This window comes from Emys orbicularis, chromosome 1 (assembly GCF_028017835.1).
Source record: "Emys orbicularis isolate rEmyOrb1 chromosome 1, rEmyOrb1.hap1, whole genome shotgun sequence".
In the NCBI taxonomy this organism is placed as follows: Eukaryota; Metazoa; Chordata; order Testudines; family Emydidae; genus Emys; species Emys orbicularis.
Window position 1 is genome coordinate 213,712,991 of NC_088683.1, and position 20,952 is coordinate 213,733,942.

Consider the following 20,952-nt stretch of genomic DNA (forward strand, 5'->3'; position numbering starts at 1 on the left):
AGACTGCCAGTTCTCACATAAAAAAAGATCCAAAAAGTATATAACTGCAGCTCACAAATTCCTTGCCTTGTCAAAAAAACCAGTTGAAAAAGGATGCAGAAATCTATTTGCTTGAGATACCACTTATAGCTGCTATGACAAAAAGAGTATACTGCTGGAAAAGTCACAATAAATCAAACACTATAGTTATGTTGTTGGAAAAAATAGAAGATCTAGACTGACATTCCATGCAGAAGATTTTATAGTACAATGGTCTTTATTTTAAAATAAACTACTTCAAATTTAAAAGTTATGAGAGTTAACCAAGTATCAAACCATTTAGTAATGGAGAACATATGAAGCAGTGTGTAACACACACTGCAGATGCATATCCCTAAAAGGAACTCTCTCTCAACAGTGCTGGTTTACTGCACAAACACTGCATGGCACATATTAGATATAACTGGACATGAATGACCTCACCTACATCAATCAATGATGTAGGTGAGGTACCCATGAATAGTGGGTACCTCACCTACATCAATCAAAAATTGCAGGGGAATGGATATTTTGCCTCATCTACATTTGATTGTCTTTCCGCCTCTGAAGGAAAACTGAAATTTCTGCACACACAAAGTCTGATGAGATAAAATCTTGATGGATCTATGCAGTGTTTCATTTCCCAATAAATGCAACATACTTCTAGATCATTTACACATGGAGTGTGAGATCCACTTCCTGGAATTCAGATCATATGAGGGATTTATCTCTGTAAAGGAAAATGCTACTATTAAATCAAATGCAGATGCCAGATTCTTGAATAACCCTACACTAAACTGTCCCAGAGATGTCAGGCATTATTCAAGCTTGCACAATCAGGACTGCACAGCTTTTTACGAAAAAAGTCTTCCACCACTGCATCTGAAGTTCAAGAAGAGGTGAACAATGAACACCTTTACATATATCTCTGCTGCAACCACCCTCCAAGTTTGATGTGTAATGTACATATACTTGGAACCAAAAAACCCCTTGATTTTATATTATAGAAAGGCAGCTTTAAAAATACAAGAGATTGGTGAAATAGAAGTCTATTTAATATCCGGTAGGGTAATTAAAAATAAAGTTAAGCAAATTTTGTTTGTTTGCATTTCTTTTTACTACAAGCTATGAAAACTAATATGTAAATTAATTAGGTGTGGATTTCAAACTTTTGTGAAGCTGCTAAGGCAACATTAAATATGACAAAGTAATAGCAGCCTTGTTAACTGCAGCCTATGATAATGCAGGGATACTTAATCGTATGGCTAAACAACACTACTGTAAACCGCAACAGTACTGTGGAATGATATTTACCATTTTGTTGTGATTGATTCTCAAAATATTCCTGAACAAAATACTATGGGGAATGAGCCTATTACTGTTCTTCATGTCACATTTTACTGTTATGTTTAGGATTCATAGAATTCATTTGCGATAACGGATTTCAAAAGTTGAAAAAACAGCATCTTGAAACACATTGGGTGTCAGCTGCTTTCACACCCAGAGTCTGGCCTTTTGAAAGCTTTCAAACAAACCAACAGATAGAATGTGTCCTTGCTTCAGGTTGACATCAAGTAATTATGCTTATTCTCCAGTATTAAGCCTCCCCACTCCCCTAAAAAAACTTGACACCTGAAGTTCATGTTTCTTGTGGCTATCCTCAGCTCATATACATCTCTACCCCGATATAAAACGCTGTCCTCGGGAGCCAAAAAAATCTTACCGCGTTATAGGTGAAACCGCGTTATATCGAACTTGCTTTGATCCGCTGGAGTGCTCAGCCCCGCCCCCCGGAGCACTGCTTTACCGTGTTATATCCGAATTCGTGTTATATCGGTTGCGTTATATCGGGGTAGAGGTGTATAACTAAGTTCAGTTATCCTGGTACCAGTGATTCAGTCTTTAAAACACCTGTCCTAGATAATATAGCAATCCACGTCAGCCAGAGTGAATATTAAGAGGCAACCACTTCACAAATCTTTCTCAACAGATAAAGAATTTGTTAGGAGATGCACACAGAAAAAATGTTTTTTCAACACTAGTGTATTAGATGTGTTATATGTTAAAGAAAATGTCTGGGAAATTAATCACAAAACTTCATGCAGAGTAGTGTAGATATCTTTACAGTTTGTCACATCTAGAAGGAAAAGAAATCAAACACTATGGATGAAATCCTGACTCCATACAAGTCAATTTCAAAACTTGTATTGACTTCAATGGGGCTAGGATTTAACCCAGATAACTAACATTCAACAGATTGGACAATCATGACTTAACTCACTTTTATCTATTGTTGATCTTTTATAAATTGAATTAAAATGTCTGCTGTCACAGTCATGGAAAGAACTGACAAAACCAGAACTAAGAAGTCTTTAATAAAAATAATAGTTCTGTGGATAATGTTGTTTTAGTAACCCTCAACATTTAATGACAATCAAAGTGCTGCCACCTGGAAGTCTTCCAAAACCAGCAAAAACCACACATTTACATTTGACATTACCAGTCACATTTGCTGCTTGTGAAAATATTTTGAACAATTAAAGTTTACCTGAGAAGCATGTTACTTACTTTTCTATCTGCATTCAGAATTTTATACTTAGTAAAGACCCCCTCCCCCCCAGATTCACTAGCTAGACAAACTTGTAAAAATTTTCAGATGAAGCAATGATTATGCAGGTAAACTGGTGTAACATTATTTATGTATATTAACAATCCAAGTACCAAAGAGAGACATTTTATAATCTGATTAATATTTAAAAGGGTGGCATGAACATTGAATAAAATGATTTTTCATGGGAGTGAGGATTTAGTGTAAGAGGACCTTACGATTCAATGCTAGCTTAAAACCTTTCTATAAATGATGCTTTGCCTCTGCATTCATGTAACAGGAGAAAATTAACCTGTGACAAAGTTCTATCCCGCTGACATTACTTAAGTATTTTATAGCTATCATATTTAACTTTTTTAAACAGCATTAAATATAACATCTACTAGTCTTTTTGGAAGCTTAATAAGCACTCTGCCAAGTCAGTTGGACATTTATAATACATTAAGTGTTCTCACTCTTACCAGTAAAAGAAAAGGATTAGAGTTTTTGAACAAATGAGTACAAGTGAAAAAGTAACAACATTAGTATTACTAATACATGCATCACATTATGAACAAAAGTCAGAATGGCCAAATACCCTCTTCAGGATGTCTCAAACACTAATGAGATTTTTCTGGTTTAACTGACTTTTCAAACAAACAGCACAATTCTGAGTGGTGCTGAACACCTGCAACTCTCTGATTTCAATGAGAGTTGGTGAGACACAGAACCTAGTTACAAAGTTATATTGCTAAGCAGAATACGAATACATATTTGTACATGACTAACCAGTCAATCAGAACAAAAAAAAAACAAAAAAAACAAACTTATTTTGAACTTACCATAGGTTGTCAAAAAATTAATACAAAGCAAACCAACATTGAAAGTCTTTAGTATTTCTGTACAAAAAACCCCTTGTAGTTAAAAAGCAGATAAATAGCTGGAACATCTACCTTGTGTTTTAGATTAGTTTGTACAGTGTTTTGAAGAGGTAAGATGCTATACAAGTGTTATTTATTTTAAATCACTTACTTGCTGTGACAGTGCAATAGCAAGTCAATGATAAATGTCTGCCATGCCTTTTCTTTACTAAGTGCATCCAGTGCTGTTGGAATCAAAGCAAAACACAAGGTCATCACCTCCAAAGCTTCACAGCAAACTTGTTCATCTTCCATGTCTGGCTCATTGCCTGCATTTGTCTGTAAAGTGAATCAAATGAGCAGCATGAATGGATATGGAAAAGTGCAACAAATCTGTCTGGCATCTAGCTGTACACTTAAAACACAAGGGGATACCAAGAGTGTGTCCCCCAATGCCCAGCTAAATCTACAATGCAAGTTATCACATACATTGATTCAGTCCTCTCTCCCCTATACTCTTTTCACTCACCTGCTGCATCTTGTCTTAAATGATAGGTTCTCTGGGGTAGGAACTGTCTTCTATATATCTGCACAATACCTAGCAAAGTGAGGTGCTGACCTGTTTGGGTCCTGCAGGTACTAGTGTAATACAACTAATGCATAGTAATATATGCAGACGAGACTGCACCTTTTTATACTTGAGTAACAAGCACTTGGATCTTAGTTATACTTGTTTAGTTACTTTTCTTTCTACCTTTAACATTGGTAGCTTCTTAAATACAATATTTACCAATTTCTCCCCCCCCCCCCATTTCACATTAGTATGCCTTAATATTATTTAACCCTCCCATCCTCCAATTAAAGTTTCTCAATACTACTTGTCAAACTAACAGATGAGGACATGGACAGTATAAACCACCACATAATAAGATGTGTACAGTAACTCCTCACTTAAAGTCGTCCCAGTTAATTTTGTTTCATTGTTACATTCTGATCAATTAGAGAAGATGCTCGTTTAAAGTTGTGCAATGCTCCCTTATAACGTTGTTTGGCAGCCGCCTGCTTTGTCCACCGCTTGCAGAAAGAGTAGCCCATTGCAGCTGACTGGTGGGGGCTTGGAACCAGGGTGGACCGGCAGCCCCCCTATCAGCTCTCCCCTCCCCTAAGTTCCCTGTGCGGCAGCTGCCCAGCAGGCTATCAATTGCCAGCAATTCAGCTGTCCCGCCCCCCACTGCCATGTGCTGCTCCTGCCTTGGAGCTGCTCCCGGGACCCTCCTGCTTGCTGTGCAGAAGGGGGACTGACAAGGGGGGCTAATGTCAGGGTGTCCCCTGCTCCTGCCCCTGGCTTACCCCATCTCCATAGAGCAGGGGGGGGACACGACAGGGCTCAGGACAGAGGGAGCTTGCTAGCAGCAGATGCTGTCTCAACTTGTTGATCTACTTAGACTGGGGTCAGCGTACTTAAAGGGGCAGTGCGCATCTCTCTCTCTGAGACACACACCGTGTGTGTGTCTGTGTCTCTGTCTCCCCTCCCTCCATTTGTGCTGCCTTGTAGAGTGTGAGGCTACATTAACAACGTGTTAAACCTTGAGGGCTCAGCCGATTGCTAGTTTATCATTTAGCAGTAAGGCATTCCCTGGGAAATATTCCACCCTCTGACTCCACCACCTCAATCAAGCTTCACAATCATCATTGCTGTGTACAGTATTAAATTGTTTGTTTAAAACTTATACTGTGTATATACACAAGTCTTGTCTGGTGAAAGTTTTTTTCCCTGGAACCTAACCCCCCCCCAATTTACATGATTACTTATGGGGAAATTAGATTCGCTTAACATTGTTTCGCTTAAAGTCACATTTTTCAAGAACATAACTACAGTGTTAAGCAAGGAGTTACTGTAGTTATACTAGATTAGAAAGACAAAGCTCAGAAAAAAGATGTGAAACAGGATGCCTATACTTCTGGTACACAACTGAAATCCTCCCCAGCCAAAGACAGTTCACCCAGTCCAACACAACAATACTCATTCCCTCTAAGGAGATAAGAAAGCAACACAGCTGAGAAAAAATATTTCTATTGGGGGGGGGGGGGGGGGGACTAAAAACTGCTTAAGGCTCTAGACACTCTAAAACACAACTACAATACAATTCAAATCTCAGAAGCATTAAAATGATCAATTCAGAGAAGCTCAGCCAGCCACTTACAAAAACTAAAAAGCATATTCTCAGTCTTCTTCAAAAATCTTATGAATAAGCAGACCCCCATTTAGAGTGAGCATATGCACACATACTGTATATGTACATGTATTAAAAATATTACTAATTTAATGTTAAGACTGAGAAATTAAGCACTCAAGGACCCAGAAAAGTTACTAAAGGCACAAAAACCTCTAGCAGCTGTACCTGTTAGACACCTCGGACATGAGCTTCACTAATTCCCCTCAGGTAAGGGACCAGATCCTCAGTAAGCAATAGAGACAAATTCAGCTGTGGTAACACAGGCTGCATGGCCATCCGATTGCATCCCAAACAGGGGCGGCTCTATGGTTTTTGCCGCCCCAAGCACAGCAGTCAGGCGGCTTTCGGTGGCACGCCTGTGGGCGGTCCGCTGGCCACGTGGATTCAGCGGCATGCCTGCAGTACGTCCGCCAGTGCTGCGCCTTCAGCGTCTCCGCCGCCGAATTACCGCTGAAGCCGCAGACCTCCCGCAGGCATGCCGCTGAAGGCAGCCTGACGGCCGCCCTCACAGCAGCCAGCAGGCCGCCCCCCGCGGCTTGCCGCCCCAGGCACGCACTTGCTGTGCTGGTGCCTGGACCTGCCCCTGATCCCAAAGCCAGACAACTGCAGAGTCATCCCAGGCACAAGATAATATGAACCCAGGCCCATGGGACAGGATACTCAGCAGCACATTTCAGGGTGTGCATGGAGGGCCAAGATCCCTGGAAGGTCTTATGCACCCTGGGGCAACACCACCACGTTTTTATATGCCCCAGGAGAGCCATTACTTTGCAAACTGTGCAGAAGGAGGAGGGATGAATATTGGGTGGGAGTCTGGGGGAAGACCAAGGAAGCATGAATAGCAGTTTTGTGGAAGAACTGAGGTGCAAAAATGGAGGAGCTAGTGGATAGAAGTTACTATCACTGTATGTTACTGCTAGTTGCTCACATTTTTTTTTCCCCAATAAAAAGGAAAGTTTCTAATGCAGTGCGAATGTGGAGCTTAAAATTTTGCAAGCAGAGCTGTACTTCGAACACAGCAGAGTTGTCATCCTGCGTTGCTTCAGAAAGCCCTAAGGAGTTGTTCTATGGTTCTAAGGTGCTCAGGACCTATTTGACTAACTGAGAAGTTCTTAGCACTCCTTTCCTAAAATCAGAAAAGAATAGAATTTTCTTCAGATCAAATAAGCCAAATTTGAATTGTTATATTTGGGCCATTTTTGAGATAACACGTAATTTTTCTGACTGGAATATAGGCACTCCCCACCCCTTTTAGCATGACTAAAAAACGGCTGAACTGATTTTGCCAAAGCTTCTGCAAGGTGATTTAAAAAAAAAAAATGCAGGCACACAATATAAAAACCAACATTAAGTTGTTTGAAAAAGCTTTGAGCCAATAGAACATATGCCAAATTTCAACCTTACCCATCACCAACAGTGATTATTATATGACAGTATTATAGAGGGGTATATACACACAGAATATGCATTTTAGATGACAGATAGATCACAGGCTTAAGTATGTGGGAAGAAGAGAAGGGTGTGAAAGGGAGATAATGAGGGAAAGTGGTAGAAGGAGAGGACAAAGCAAAGAAAGTGTGCCTTAGAGCTCATCTACACGGAGCAGTAACATGGACTACAGGGTGTGATTTCTAAAGCACTCTAATGCATTACACATTAATTAGTCGATGTAGATCCTGCATTCATGCTCTCTAACAAACTTTTAGTGTACACCAGCAGGGTCTACACAAACTAATGTGCAACACATCCGTGTACTGGTAACTGAGGCTATGCTAATTTTTCTTCTTTGGGTGGCAATCAAGAAACAAAAGATTTACGATCACTGCATTAGATAATCTGACATCTTTGGCATGTTAAGTGATTTGAGGGTGCAGACAGAATCCCAACAACTCAAGAAGAGCAACTATCCTGCACAATCCACCCCTTCTACAAAGATGGGTTTTATTTTAAATATTTTTTGGGGGGAGGGGCTGGGGGGGGAAGAGGGAAGGAAGGAGTCCCGTGATCTAGAAGCAGGGTAACATACAGTCCTGTAGTGGTCCAAGCTTATCTCTTTGTTTAGCGCAAGAACTGGCTGGGCTGTGAAAGTATCATTCAGATACTCTGGGTAGGGAGCACTTCAAAAAAGTCTCTCAGTGCCATGGCTTAAGATGGTGCTGATCTGGTTTGGTGGAAAACCAAATGCAGTCCTCTCTGACCAAAAGGACTGCTGTAACATAAGGCTTATTGGGGCGGTAAGGAAGAATTCCAGAAGAACCTGGACCCACCTTCTAAAATAAGTTTTAATTTTTAATAGAAAAGAAAAATAAATTCACCAGATGATTTAATAAGTGAGTTTTGAACTTTAATTTATAGACTCTAATTTTGGGGATTCTGACAACTCTGATGAGAGCTGTCTCTCCAAGTTCCACTGAAAAATCAAAATTGTCAAAAATGAAGCAGAGTCCATTGAACTATTAGCATCAGAAGAAGCCTTTGTGAAATGTCTCCATCCTCCAGCAGTTAGAATCTAATTATTAGTATGCCAGCTTTAAAAAAATCATCTAGTTTTTTTCCACAAGTGTAATGCTTTGGAGAAAAGCAGATTAACGATTTCACAGCAGGGAGCTAGTTGACTAAACACCCGAAACAGTCACAGGTATGTTTTTGTAATACTTCAGGACAGGTCTATAAAAACTTACATTGGTATAACTACATTGCTCAGGGGTGTGAAAAATCCACACCCATTAGCAACATAGTTATATTTACCTAACCCCCTTTGTAGACAGCGCTACAACAATGGGAGGGCTTCTCCCATTGACAGCTACCCTCTCTAGCAGAGGTGGATTTTAACTACACGCTGATGGGAGAACCTCTCCCATCGGCATAGTAGTATCTTCACTGAAGTGCTGCAGCTGCACCACTGCAGTGCCCTGAGTATTACAAACTAACTATTCTACAGTAATTTCTTGTAGTCTGTGTTCCTACGCTGTTGTCTCTGTCACTTAAAACTTGGATTTTGTGCAGTTTTCTCTTCCATCATACCCCCCATTTCTGCCATTTCTCCCCTTCTTCCATTTTACTTTGTTTCCTCCTGTCCCACTTTTGCTTTTATCCCTCCTTCACTCTGCTTCTGCAATTTCTCCTTTCTTTTTATAGTTTGTTCCCAAGAGTTTTTCCTTCATTTCCAGTGTCACCTCATATCACATTTCATGCTTACGTAGCTCTGGGCTTCTCTGCGTGAACATACTGATCTACTCCGCACTAACCTGCCATGCACTAAGTGGCCATGTGGACTCTGCTGACACTCACCAAAAGTTTCCTATTGTGCTTTAATCTACTCCTTTTTCATAGATGGGGTAGAACAAAGCACACTAAGGAACTTTTTGTGCACAGTAGCAGGGTCCATGTGGACAGTCACTGCACAGCAAGCTAGCACGGGGCAGATTTACACCTCCACTTGCAACGAACTGTTTGTGTAGACAAGCCCTCTGGTTTAATACATGCATCAGTATCAGTGGCACAAACACCAAAGAGAATGGTTGACATTGATGTTTGTGTACAAAGAGGGTGAAATTCTCCCTGTGCAAAGAACTAGCACAAGGCCTGTGCACAATTTAAGTTTCACCTGAGTCTTATTTTCAGGGTTTAAATTGGTTTTAAAGTGTTGCACAGGTCTTGTGTTAGACTTCTCAATGGGGTGATTTCACCCCGAGGGAAAACTGGGTGAGAATCTAAAACAAATGTGAAAAATTCCTAAAACAAAGTGAAATGGCATTTAAAATTAATGTGTAGGAAAGATTCTCCTCAACTTGTGTATAATTCTCAACATCATTCATCCAATTATAGTTTCTCCTCGTTATTTCTGTGGCCATATACATTCCTATTTAAGGTACATACTCACTGCCTAATGTTTTCAATTCAATCTTTAAATATATAGTTTACAAATACAAATTGTAAAGCCTGAAACAGACAGAGAGAGTCAAGGTTCAATTGTGGCTTTGCCACAAAGCCACAGTAAACAGCAGCACATTGTTGCACTGCTATACTCCCACCTGGTTTCCTTGTTATTTTAAGAAGGGGGTAAACTGTGCCAGGTCTATAGCACGGCACAGCGGAGGCTCTCCAGGATGCCAAGGCAGCTGTATTGGCTAGAGTGCTGGTAGAAAAGGGGACAAGGAACCAACAGGCCCCGTGCACAACAAGACTTCAAGTAGTTCTGCCCTAGCCTGCCCCTTCCACAAACCTGCATGTGGATCCTGCTTCCCCCCCACACTCCTTTTTTATGATATGGGTAGCAAATGCAGAAACATATGCGAGCATCTTCTGCTTTTCTACTACCACAACAGCTTAGCCAGAATTTAGCCCCGTTAGTAAACTTCAAATAAAGGGAGAATTATTCTTCTTAGTGAGGAACTCATTTTGTGAGAAACTGAACAGGATACCTAGGAAATCAGAAGTGCTAGGGCTACTAAGCTAGCTAAATGAGAAGCTGCTTTTTCTGGAAGTAAACCTACTTTTCTGTAAATCAAAAATTTAAGCAAAAGGTCTAGAATACAAAGAATAAAAGCATCCCACCAAATTCCTTCTTCCTTTACTTAGCTAAATGCTGAGCAGTGCCAGATTAACTTGATTAACTTTGAAAATTCAGAGGAGTTAGTGAAGAGACATGTGAGACAAATAGAACCTGCTCTTTCCAGAATTCAGCAACTTCCTTAACTACATCATCCCACGATACACATGTATTTGCAATACAATTCTAGGAGTTGGTTATAGCATTACTTTTAAAATTTTATAAGCCACTGTTGGTAAGTCGAAGGTTACTTTTATAAGAACAAGGTTCTGAGCAGTGTACGCCAAGGGAAAAAAAGATCCAAAAGCTTGAGAGAGTATAAACATTTTGTATGATACCCAGAAATATCTCCAACTCTGATTGATCTAACCCACCCCTTAAATCCTGTGTATGCAAAGATCTGATATTTTAACTCCAAGTATGTGCATAAGCAATTAAGGAAAATAAACTGCTATACATGCTATCACTCAGTTTTACCAATACTTCAGTGTCAATTTCAAAATCAAATTTCTTCCAAAAAAGGGAGGCCAACAACATTTTTCATTACATATATGCCTAGTCTGAGCTTTAAAAACTAAAGCATTTGAATTATCCAAATTACAAAAGTACACCTGAAAAATTTAGCATGTAACAAATGCTTATTTCACATTTTGGATACAATAGAAAAAAATTCAACTTCAAGTTTAAGAAATTTCAGCCCAAAAATAATTGAAAATAGGCACATAGCATGGAAGTACCATCTCAATCTTAACTACAGTATCACAACTGTGACCCTACATTAGAATCCAAAGTATATTACCAACAAGAATATAACTATTTGAAGATAGGTCACATTTTGAGCCTAAATTACTTGACACTGTCCTTTTTATAGCTGACCAAATAATTAAATAGAAAAAGAAGTTGCTTAAGAATTCTTACCTTTTCATAAATTTTACTAATTTCCTCATTTGAGCTGAACACCAGCTGTACTGACCCACACCCTGATGCCCAGACAATTTTTTGTACTGCTCTAATAACACAGATATCAGGGATGTATTTTGAAGCCTGGAGACAAAGAAATAAACAAACCACAGCAACATTAAAATACAGTTGCTAGTAATATTAAAATGGACTCTACACCATTACGGCAACTAACCTCGTAAAAATAGAATCTTTACACTACTTTAAGACATTTTATATTGAAACAAAAAAGATGATGCTATAACTTAGAAATGCTTGTGCCTTCATTTAGCATTTTACACTTCACTTTCATCTTAGCAATGCTCATGAAAGCCAAATGTGTATATTAGATAGTGTCTCAGGATCTTCCTTCACGCCACTATTGTTACTGAGATATAGTATTATAAATTGATATTAGGTAAGTGATAAAAATATTTGATCCTGGCCAAAATTTAGAAAAAAAGATTAAAATTAGTTTTTAAAAAAACAATATTGAAAATAATCTGCTCAGCCATTTTTCATTAGAGAAGTATACATAAAATATACATTTACTGGATTTCTCTGCTTAGATCTCAACACCAAAACAGCTGTGATTTGGAAAGCAATTAGCCTATAAAATGGCATAACTAAATTTGATATTAAGAAAAATAACCAAGATATTGCATGTTAGCTACTATCCAAGCACAGAAGAGTTCATCCAAACCGCTAATTAATTTTCAAAAGGAATTTTGCTACACATAGGCCATACAAAGTTTATCACAGATCCGAACACCTGCAAAGGTAATCTGAGTCTGTTTTATGAATGAATTACTAGAATGCAACAGTTTTGGGGCATAGTTCCTAGTTTATATACAGTAACCCCTCACTTAAAGTCATCCCAGTTAACGTTGTTTCATTGCTGATCAATTAGGGAACATGCTCGTTTAAAGTTGCGCAATGCTCCCTTATAACGTCATTTGGCAGCTGCCTGCTTTATCCACTGCTTGCAGGATTCTCTGGAAGAGCAGCCCCTCCTTGTGGGGATTAGAACCAGGGGGGCCAGCAGCCCCCGCTCCCATCAGCTCCCCTAAATTCCCTGTAAGGTATGTGGCTCAGCAGCTGCCCAGCAGCAGTTCAGAGGTCTCTCCCCCCACTGCCGTGCTGCTCCTGCCCTGCCCTCAGCCTTGGAGCTGCTCCCTGGAGCTTCCTGCTTGCTGGGGGAGAGGGGTGCTAGTATCAGGATGTCCACCTGCTCCTGCTCCCTCCCCCGCTCTGTACCTCCTCTCCACAAAGCAGAGGAGGGGGACAGGGCTCAGGGACAGAAAGGAGGGAGCTTGCTGGAAGCTGTTGCTTCCTGTCTGATCTGCTTAAAAGGGCAACGTACTTGAACTGGGGTCAGCGTACTTAAAGGGGGCAATGCACGTCTCTCTCTCACTCATGCATGCACCACCCAGCACTTTGGAAAGTCAGCACCTGTGCAGTCATGCATGTGCTGTCAGGAGGAGGGAGTGGTGCGCTCCAGCTGGATAGCGTGGGCTCATCATCATGTTCAGTTTTTGCAGCTACTGCCCTCCTTCTATTGTGTTTCCTCCCTCTTGCCTCAGTTCATGCTGCCTTGTAGAGTGTGAGGCTACATTAACAACTGCATATTAACCCTTAAGGGCTCAGCCAAGTGCTAGTTCATCATTTAGCAGCAAGGCATTCCCTGGGAAATATTCCACCTTTTTACTCCAGGACCTCAACCAAGCTTCACAATCATTCAGTGCTGTGTACAATATTAAAAACTGTTTGTTTAAAACTGTTTAAAACTTGTACTGTATATGTATATAATGTCTCTTGTCTGGTGAAAAAAATTTCCCTGGAAACCCCCCCTTTCTCCCAATTAACATTAATTCTTATGGGAAAATTGGATTCGCTTAACATCATTTCGCATAAAGTCGCATTTTTCAGGAACATAACTACAACGTTAAGTGAGGATTACTGTACTAAATTTTTGAAACTATAGCATCATGTTTGTATCAGTGACTAATTGCTGCAAAAGAGTTGTTCGTTTTCCAACATGCTTTATAAAGGTGTGATTCATTTAAAATATGCAATCAGAGTGAAATTACATCTTTCCTGCCTCCCCTCCCCCCCAAACCTCATCCTCATACACAAACACACGTCCTTAAAATTCTCCTTCAGGAAGGAAAATTAGCAAAAGGTACAAGTTAAGGACCAAGTTTTAGTTTTGAGGAGTACTGCATCTCCTTCCTCCTCCCCTTGACCACATTTATGTCATGAATGTAAACTTGGTTTTATATGCCATAATCTCCTTATAAGAACACCTAATATATTTTTTTTAATCTGGAGGATATGGTATTTGAGAATATTCATAGCAAATTATATAGGCCAACCTTAAAAAAAAAAAAAAAAAAACTTAACAAAACCCTACGCCTCAAGATAGGCTTGCAGGTCCAGACGCTGGCATCTAAGTAAGCGGCCTGGCTTTCCAAGGTGTTGAGAGCGCAGAAGTTCCAAAGCTGCCTAACTTGAGAGACATTTTTTAAAATCCTGGTCTCTGACTCCTCTTTTTAGATACGAAAAAAAGTATTCCATTTAACATTAACTGTAATCACTTTATATAATGAAGAGGAAGAAAGCAAATTATTATACTCTCAAACATGAAAGTCAGAATTCTTGCAATTTTGTATTTTAAGTAACTGAAAAAAGTCAGTCTTAAAGTGACAATGTCAAGGTTTGTAGGTCCAAAATCTGACTCTCCCCACCCAATTTATATATTTTACAATAATAAGCAGATAAGGATAAAATCCAACTACAGTTCTAAGGAAAAGTCATGCATTTCAGCTATGGTGTAATAAGCCGTTTCTCTCTACTGTGATGTAAGCATGAAATATGACAGTCAAGTTTCTAATTTTTATAGCACTTTAAACAACAAAACAGTAATTCTCATACTAAAGCCAACTCTATGATTAGTTGAGTTACACAGTACCTTTGGGAGCCCTTATATTATATTTTGTTGATGGGAGCTATAAAAACAAAATAATTCCAATAGGGCTGTTTGGAACAGTAAAATCCAAGGCTAGAGGGGAAAACTGTTAATACATAAAACCATCTGCAAGATCCCAAGTAGTTAACAGAATGTGTATTTCAAATTAATTCCTATAAATACATATTTCGTAAAGATAAGCTACAAGTTTTCTGTGGCTTTACTTTTAGTAACTGTTTTAAATAAAGAACTACACCTCTACCTCGATATAACGCTGTCCTCGGGAGCCAAAAAATCTTACCGCATTATAGGTGAAACCGCATTATATCGAACTTGCTTTGATCCACCGGAGTGCACAGCCCCGCCCCCCGGAGCGCTGCTTTACCGTGTTATATCGGGTTGCGTTATATCGGGGTAGAGGTGTATATGGATTCATATATATCAAATATTTGGTAGTACAAACACCTAAAACATTACAAAAAATTTAAATACCACAATCGTAACTTCTCCCAGTTTGCAACAAGCTTTCATCAAAATTTCAGGAGTTCATATTCAAGGTAACATTGTTCAGGAAGCATACGTCCCTCTGACAGGGGAAAACTTCCAAAATCCTTTGAGGAGGCAGATATCTAGTCACCTTTTTTTCTGTTAACGTAAATCTTCCAATACTCAGATTTATTAAACACTGAGAACATAAAAAGCTTCATAAATAAATTGGTTCCATCATGAGCTTTTAATCCTAGATGAACCTACACTACAGCTATGGAAATGGGAATAGCTAGAACAGAAAGTAGGCTCTTCACCAGTCTCTCCACCAACAGATTCACCTTGCATCAGAAGCATTGCAATGAGAACTTTCACACATTAAGAAAACAAAAATAGGCTTGTTAATTTAGTCTGGAGAAAAGTTACTTTAAAAACTTGAAGTATGATGATTAAAAAATATGTAGATTTTTCAATGCCCTTCAACTCTTACTCTATTCTTCCCTCACAGGCTGCATCAAATTTCTCAAAATTAAATAAAAACAACAACAAAACAAAACAAAAAAATCTGCTGAGGAAAAACTAATCATTGGCCATCAAAATATACAAGAAAAATCTTGCAGGATAAACCAAATTATACTTCAGATTTAGCTCTTCAGCAGTTTTCTTCATTTTTGCAAATATATAGACGATATTTTAGCACTGATGCTGTGTAATCTGAGTCTCGTTCCTTTGATCTGTCTTGCTAGTGTTCTTTTAATATTTTTTTTTAAAACTTCATTCACACAGAGCATGTAAAAATCACAATTCACATCCTGCCCTCCCTCCCTCCATGACCTATTTCTTCTGTGGAAAAAGCTATGACTAAAGCAGTGTCTCTACACTGGCAACTTCATATACAAAATTCACGACTGATGCAGCTCCATGAATGGTAGCAATGATGAAAACTAGGGAACCTGTTTTGGTGTCCAGTTCCATCAACCTTTTTTCTCAAGCCGGTGTCTTTTTTTGCTTGTGGCAGACGCTGTACATTTCATATGGTTAAAATGGTCATGGAGGGTCTCTACACTTTTGGATATCTCAGCAATGTTCTGAGGTGGTATGAGGAGATTATTTCCTATACAGGTCCTGAAGTCCAAGTCAGCATTGCTTTGACTTTGGAAGCTGATGCAGCACCAATCATCTTGAAAGGAAGTTGTAATTTTTCCTTTGGCCACCCTTGACAGGCCACAATGTATTAAACAGATTACTAAAAATTCCAAATCTAATAACTTTGACAAGATGGGTGAGATACCATCTTTTACTAGACCATCTTCTGTTGGTGACAGAGACAAGCTTTCCAGCTTACACAGTGCTCTTGTTAAGGTATTATCTCACCCTTATTAATTTCATGCAATGTTGGGTAAGTCACACCATTTAGATGGATGATCCATTTGTGAGCAAAGCTGTTCATTTTTCCTCCACCCAGGCGATCCAATTGTCAATTATGTGTAGTTAAAACACACACACCTCTACCCTGATATAACGCTGTGCTCGGGAGCCAAAAAAACTTACCGCCTTATAGGTGAAACCGTGTTATATCAAACTTACTTTGATCCGCCGGAGTGCGCAGCCCCGCCCCCACCCAAAGCACTGCTTCACCGCGTTATATCCAAATTCATGTTATATCAGGTCGTGTTATATTGGGGTAGAGGTGTATATATTTATTTCTGTTAATAATTTGAGACCTCAACACTTGAATTTTTTGTATTAAAAGGCATTTCAGGTCACCTATAATAAAATATTTAACCTCTCTCTCTCCATTTTTCCTATTACTCTCTAAAAAAGCATATTACCAAAGACAAACATAAGAGTAAAAAAGACTACAATATTAGTAACAATATTTTCTTGTTAAAAATCTCTCGTTATTCTTCAAATATATCGATTACCTCAAGAAAAATGATGCTAAGTTTACTTCTAAAATCTGCAATAACACCATACCAACTGAGTTCTGGTCTCACAGTATCAGAACCCATTAATATAGACGTGCAGAACCTTACATAATTCACTTAGCTAATACTCTCTGAACTCCATTATACATATTGGTTTTCCCAAGTAAACACATGAAAAACATGTAAATAATTTTGTAAAAGCATTAAATGAATTATTACTTTAAGTGTTAAAAAAATAAAAAGTATGCAAAATATCCTAAAATGTATTTTGAATTTAAGGAAACCTATCATTTTCCTATATGAAAGGAAATCTAAGAAATATGATGAAATAAAAGGAAAATCTAGTACAGAAAACTTCGGTTTTACAGGAAAGAATATACTAACCTCATCAGATATTTGCTGGGCAAGACGTATTGCTACATTTCGTAGCATGCACTCTGAAGTTGGATTGGGAATGTTCTGTAGGGCAGCTTGCAGCACCACTGCCTGGTCATGGGTAGCCTGGTTTATCTGGAATAAGTTATTTTCATTATTTACATGAAAAAAAAAAAAAAAGTACAGAAAACCCTAAAGTATGAAACTAGAAATTATCTGGTAGGTGTGGGGAGAGGAGACAAGTGGAAGAAGAAGATACATTTCTATTTAAATAACATATACATGCAAAAAAACCCACTCATTTTTGTTATTTCAAATACTAACCAACATTTCAGTATACACACATTCATGTATTTGATATTTTGCTGTTAAAACTGGTATTCCACACACAAGTTTTGGATAAAGTCTAAATAGCTTCTTAAAACATTACAAAAATGGGAAAATATAACTGTAAAACTATAAACATACTGGTAGGGAGAATCATAAGTAGGTATAGAATACCTGAAACTACTTTTAATTCTTTTTTTTTGACATTTGAATAAAATTTTAAATGGACAGTTAGGGGGACATCCAACCCCCATCTTTTGAGACAGGAAAGGAACAGGTTTATGGGATGTCAATGGACTGTAAATAGCTGGTGCCCTTAATGGTGTCATTCTTCAAGCTAGATGTTGCTCCCCAGAAAGTGCCCAGAAAAGTACACCTTAATTAATTTTCTTTTAAAAATATAAATTCACTGTTTGGACATTATTAAAACTGATGTAAAACTGGAGTCAGAAGTACAAGAGAATTGTCTTTAGTAGTTCTCTGAATTCTCTTTACTGTTTTCCAATTCCTGGGTCCATGCTTTTAACATGTGACTTAGGAAAAACTTCCTCAGAAGTTTTTGATCCTCTTAGGTTTTAGTAGACGTTCTTCACAAACACATTCCAGTTGACAGGATGTAGTGTACACTCTCCAATGCCCCAAAGTAAGTTTGTTTCTGCATAAGAATTTAACAGTCAAAAAACAGAAATAAACATTCCACAGAATGGTAAAAAAAACAAACAGATGTAGCTTCTCAACTTTTGAGGGGTGGTTGGTGCAAAAGTGAGAATCTAGTCAGACAATCAAGGAACAAGCATTACAAGCACATAATTTTCTCTTCTAGATTTCTGCTAAGGTTGGAAAACTTGAGTGGTATTTCTAAAAGAAAAATGTTATAAAAACAGCAGCACCTAGAAGCAATGTCTATAGTGAACAATAACATACGTAAACATGAATAAGAAAATTTGGGGGGAGGGGAGAGGAGAGGAAGTTTTATCTAGACAGAGAACTCTCCAGAAGAAACCCAATTACATCAATAGTGAAAATTAAGGCAAAAGTATTCAAAAGGTGGGCATCCCAAACACAAAATTATAAAAGGTAAGTCTGGGCACCCCTCACATGGAGGTAGGAAAAGTAACACAGAAAACCTGGATTCTTCTCTTGATACTAAATCTAACAATGATTTGTAAAATACATGGAGAAAACACATTGTGACTGTTTTGCAAACCTCCTGTAGAAAGAGACAGAGAAAACTGCACTGGAGACTACCTTATGACCACTAAGTTCTGGTATGGTACAAGGAAAACTGCTGTGGTCATGAGACTCCCTCTATTTTATGGTCCCTGCTGGCTCTGGCAAACCCTTTCCACTACATTTACAGCATCCTGGATCGTGTGCTGGAACATGAAGATATTGACTACTACACACTATAAGTGGCATGGACTGATCCTTGGATCCCTTCCAATGTGGTGTTTCTGATCAGCCAAGAGTCTGGCGTTGAGGAGACTAGCAGGTCTGCATGTCTCAGGAATAGTTGCGGAGCCGTCAGCTTCGGTACAGAGGTCAGCATCGCTGGCAGCATGGGAGTAAGAGTTGTAGCCACCAGTGCTGAGGGTTTTGAGCTGTGCGGCATAGGTACTGCAGGTGGCACCATTGCACCGCTTGGTGCAGCGGTTCTTTTCAGCTCAATGGGTACCGAGGTGAAGGGTTTCACTTTGCTTTGTAAGCCTCCATTCGAGCGAGCCTGCATATGGTCTTTCACTTTCTGGGAACTCTCGGTACCAGAAGATCCTGGTGCCTCATGGTCGGACATGCTCGGTGCTGTCGGTACTGAGGTACATTTTGTGGTCGAGGATCACTTTTTCTTGGGCGATTCACGGTGCGGAAAAGTCTGGCACCGCTTTTCGGTAGCCGTCTTCAGTAAGGGCTCTTTCATAGGCTCTGCAGGGGCAGGACCTCTGTCAGAGGCTGCGGATGGCGACCATTGGCCTGGAGGCATCCTGGACTCAGGGTCTCAAGTCGGTCTGAGGGATTTCTCCATCATAAGGAGTTTAAGTTGGAGATCCCTAGTTTTTCTTGCTCTGGCTGTGAGGTTCTAGCAATGTGGACACTTTTGAGCAATGTGAGTTTTGCCGAGACAGTGGACACACTGTGCATGTCCGTCAGAGACCGGAATTGACAGTTCGCAAGTTAGATAGCATTTGAAGCCCAATGATCTGGGCATGCAGGAGAAAGTTTGCCACAAAACAAAAAACAAAACAAAAGGAGGAAAATAAACCTACAGGAGTCTAACTTCTCCGCCTACTGAGGAGAATAAGGGTAGATAAAGGGAAAAATTTGTCTGAAGTAAAATAAAATAACTATAAAGGGGAAATATCGAACTACTGCTTATACTACCAACTATAAACTATAGATAAGATTAGCCTTTACAAAGCTAAGAGAGGGCGATGCTGATCATTCCAATTGAAGCCAAAGGCGGCAGAGAAGGAACTGAGGGACGATTGGTCACGCAGTGCTGTGTAACTGCGTGGAGCGGTGAGAGACGGTGACAGCGCGTGCACTACCCAACCAGGCACTGCTACCACAAATCTCCTATTACAGCGCAGGGAACCAAGACACCTAAAATGGAGCACCCACAGGGACACTCCTCGAAGAACACAGTGTTCTGAAGGGTATGATGACTCTTTGTTAAGTGAAGTATCATCGAACCAAGATGACACAATGATACGCCCTCAGAAGGATCAAGAGGAAGCAGCTTCAGAGTAAGTAAGGAAGTGGTGCTGTTACAGCTATCCATCTCCAGACCTGTACCTAAGCAAACAGTACCACACAAACTCAGCGCCCGATGTGGGGACGCTGATGTTTTATACTTTGAGGTTGAAAGATTTGAAATACTTACAGCCTCTAATGGAGGCCAGAAAAGAGTTCAGATACTTCTTTCTTAATCTGAATGACATCTTAGCACAGAGAGCCTCTCTTCTCCCAGACACAGATTATGGTTATCTGTCAGACATAGTATGATCATACTTCATACATTTAAAAACTAATGAGTTGTTTGTCCCAGACAAGTATAGGGAAGACTCCCCTCAAACTCCCACAAAGAATAGCTGGCAGAGTCAAGCAAAGAGAAACATTAAAAAATTCCTCCAAAGAACTGTTCCATATCAAGAGACAGAGCCTTGAAACACTATTGATACTGTGTGTTGGCAAGCTGAAGCTTCAAAATGTGTAGGGTGCTCTGCACTAAAGCAGTACAGATGTGCCAGAGACCCAAAGACAAATGGCACAGTGCCAAAGGACTGAAGTCCCCTCACGCCCCAAACAGTGTTAAACGCCAAAAGTAAAGAGCCTGATAAAGATATTGCCCAAGCCCAAAAAAACAAAAAAACAAAAACCCATGTTTCCAATACGTTACTTAAAGTATCCCCAGTGAATGCATGAAAAACACATGATTTACTTTAAAAAGAACTTCAAAGACTAAGGGGAAAGAAAGACCAAAGCAGATTGTGAAGAACTTCAAAAAGATCTCACAAAACTAAGTGATTGGGCAGCAAAATGGCAAATGAAATTTAATGTGGATAAATGTAAAGTAATGCACATTAGAAAAAATAACCCCAACTATATATACAACATGATGGGGGCTAATTTAGCTACAACGAGTCAGGAAAAAGATCTTGGCGTCATCGTGGATAGTTC

At 39.3% G+C, this 20,952-nt stretch overlaps 1 protein-coding gene across 1 annotated transcript in view; it reads right to left on the reverse strand.

Annotated features, from left to right (window-relative positions):
- The window catches only part of USP9X (ubiquitin specific peptidase 9 X-linked), a 219,439-nt gene that overhangs the window by 69,417 nt on the left and 129,070 nt on the right, over positions 1 to 20,952 (reverse strand). The window contains exons 24-26 of the mRNA XM_065423841.1: positions 16,960 to 17,085; positions 11,173 to 11,298; positions 3,638 to 3,804 (exon numbers count right to left, since the gene is read on the reverse strand). Of these exons, the coding sequence (XP_065279913.1) occupies positions 3,638 to 3,804; positions 11,173 to 11,298; positions 16,960 to 17,085 (419 nt within the window). The remainder of the gene's footprint in view (positions 1 to 3,637; positions 3,805 to 11,172; positions 11,299 to 16,959; positions 17,086 to 20,952) is intronic.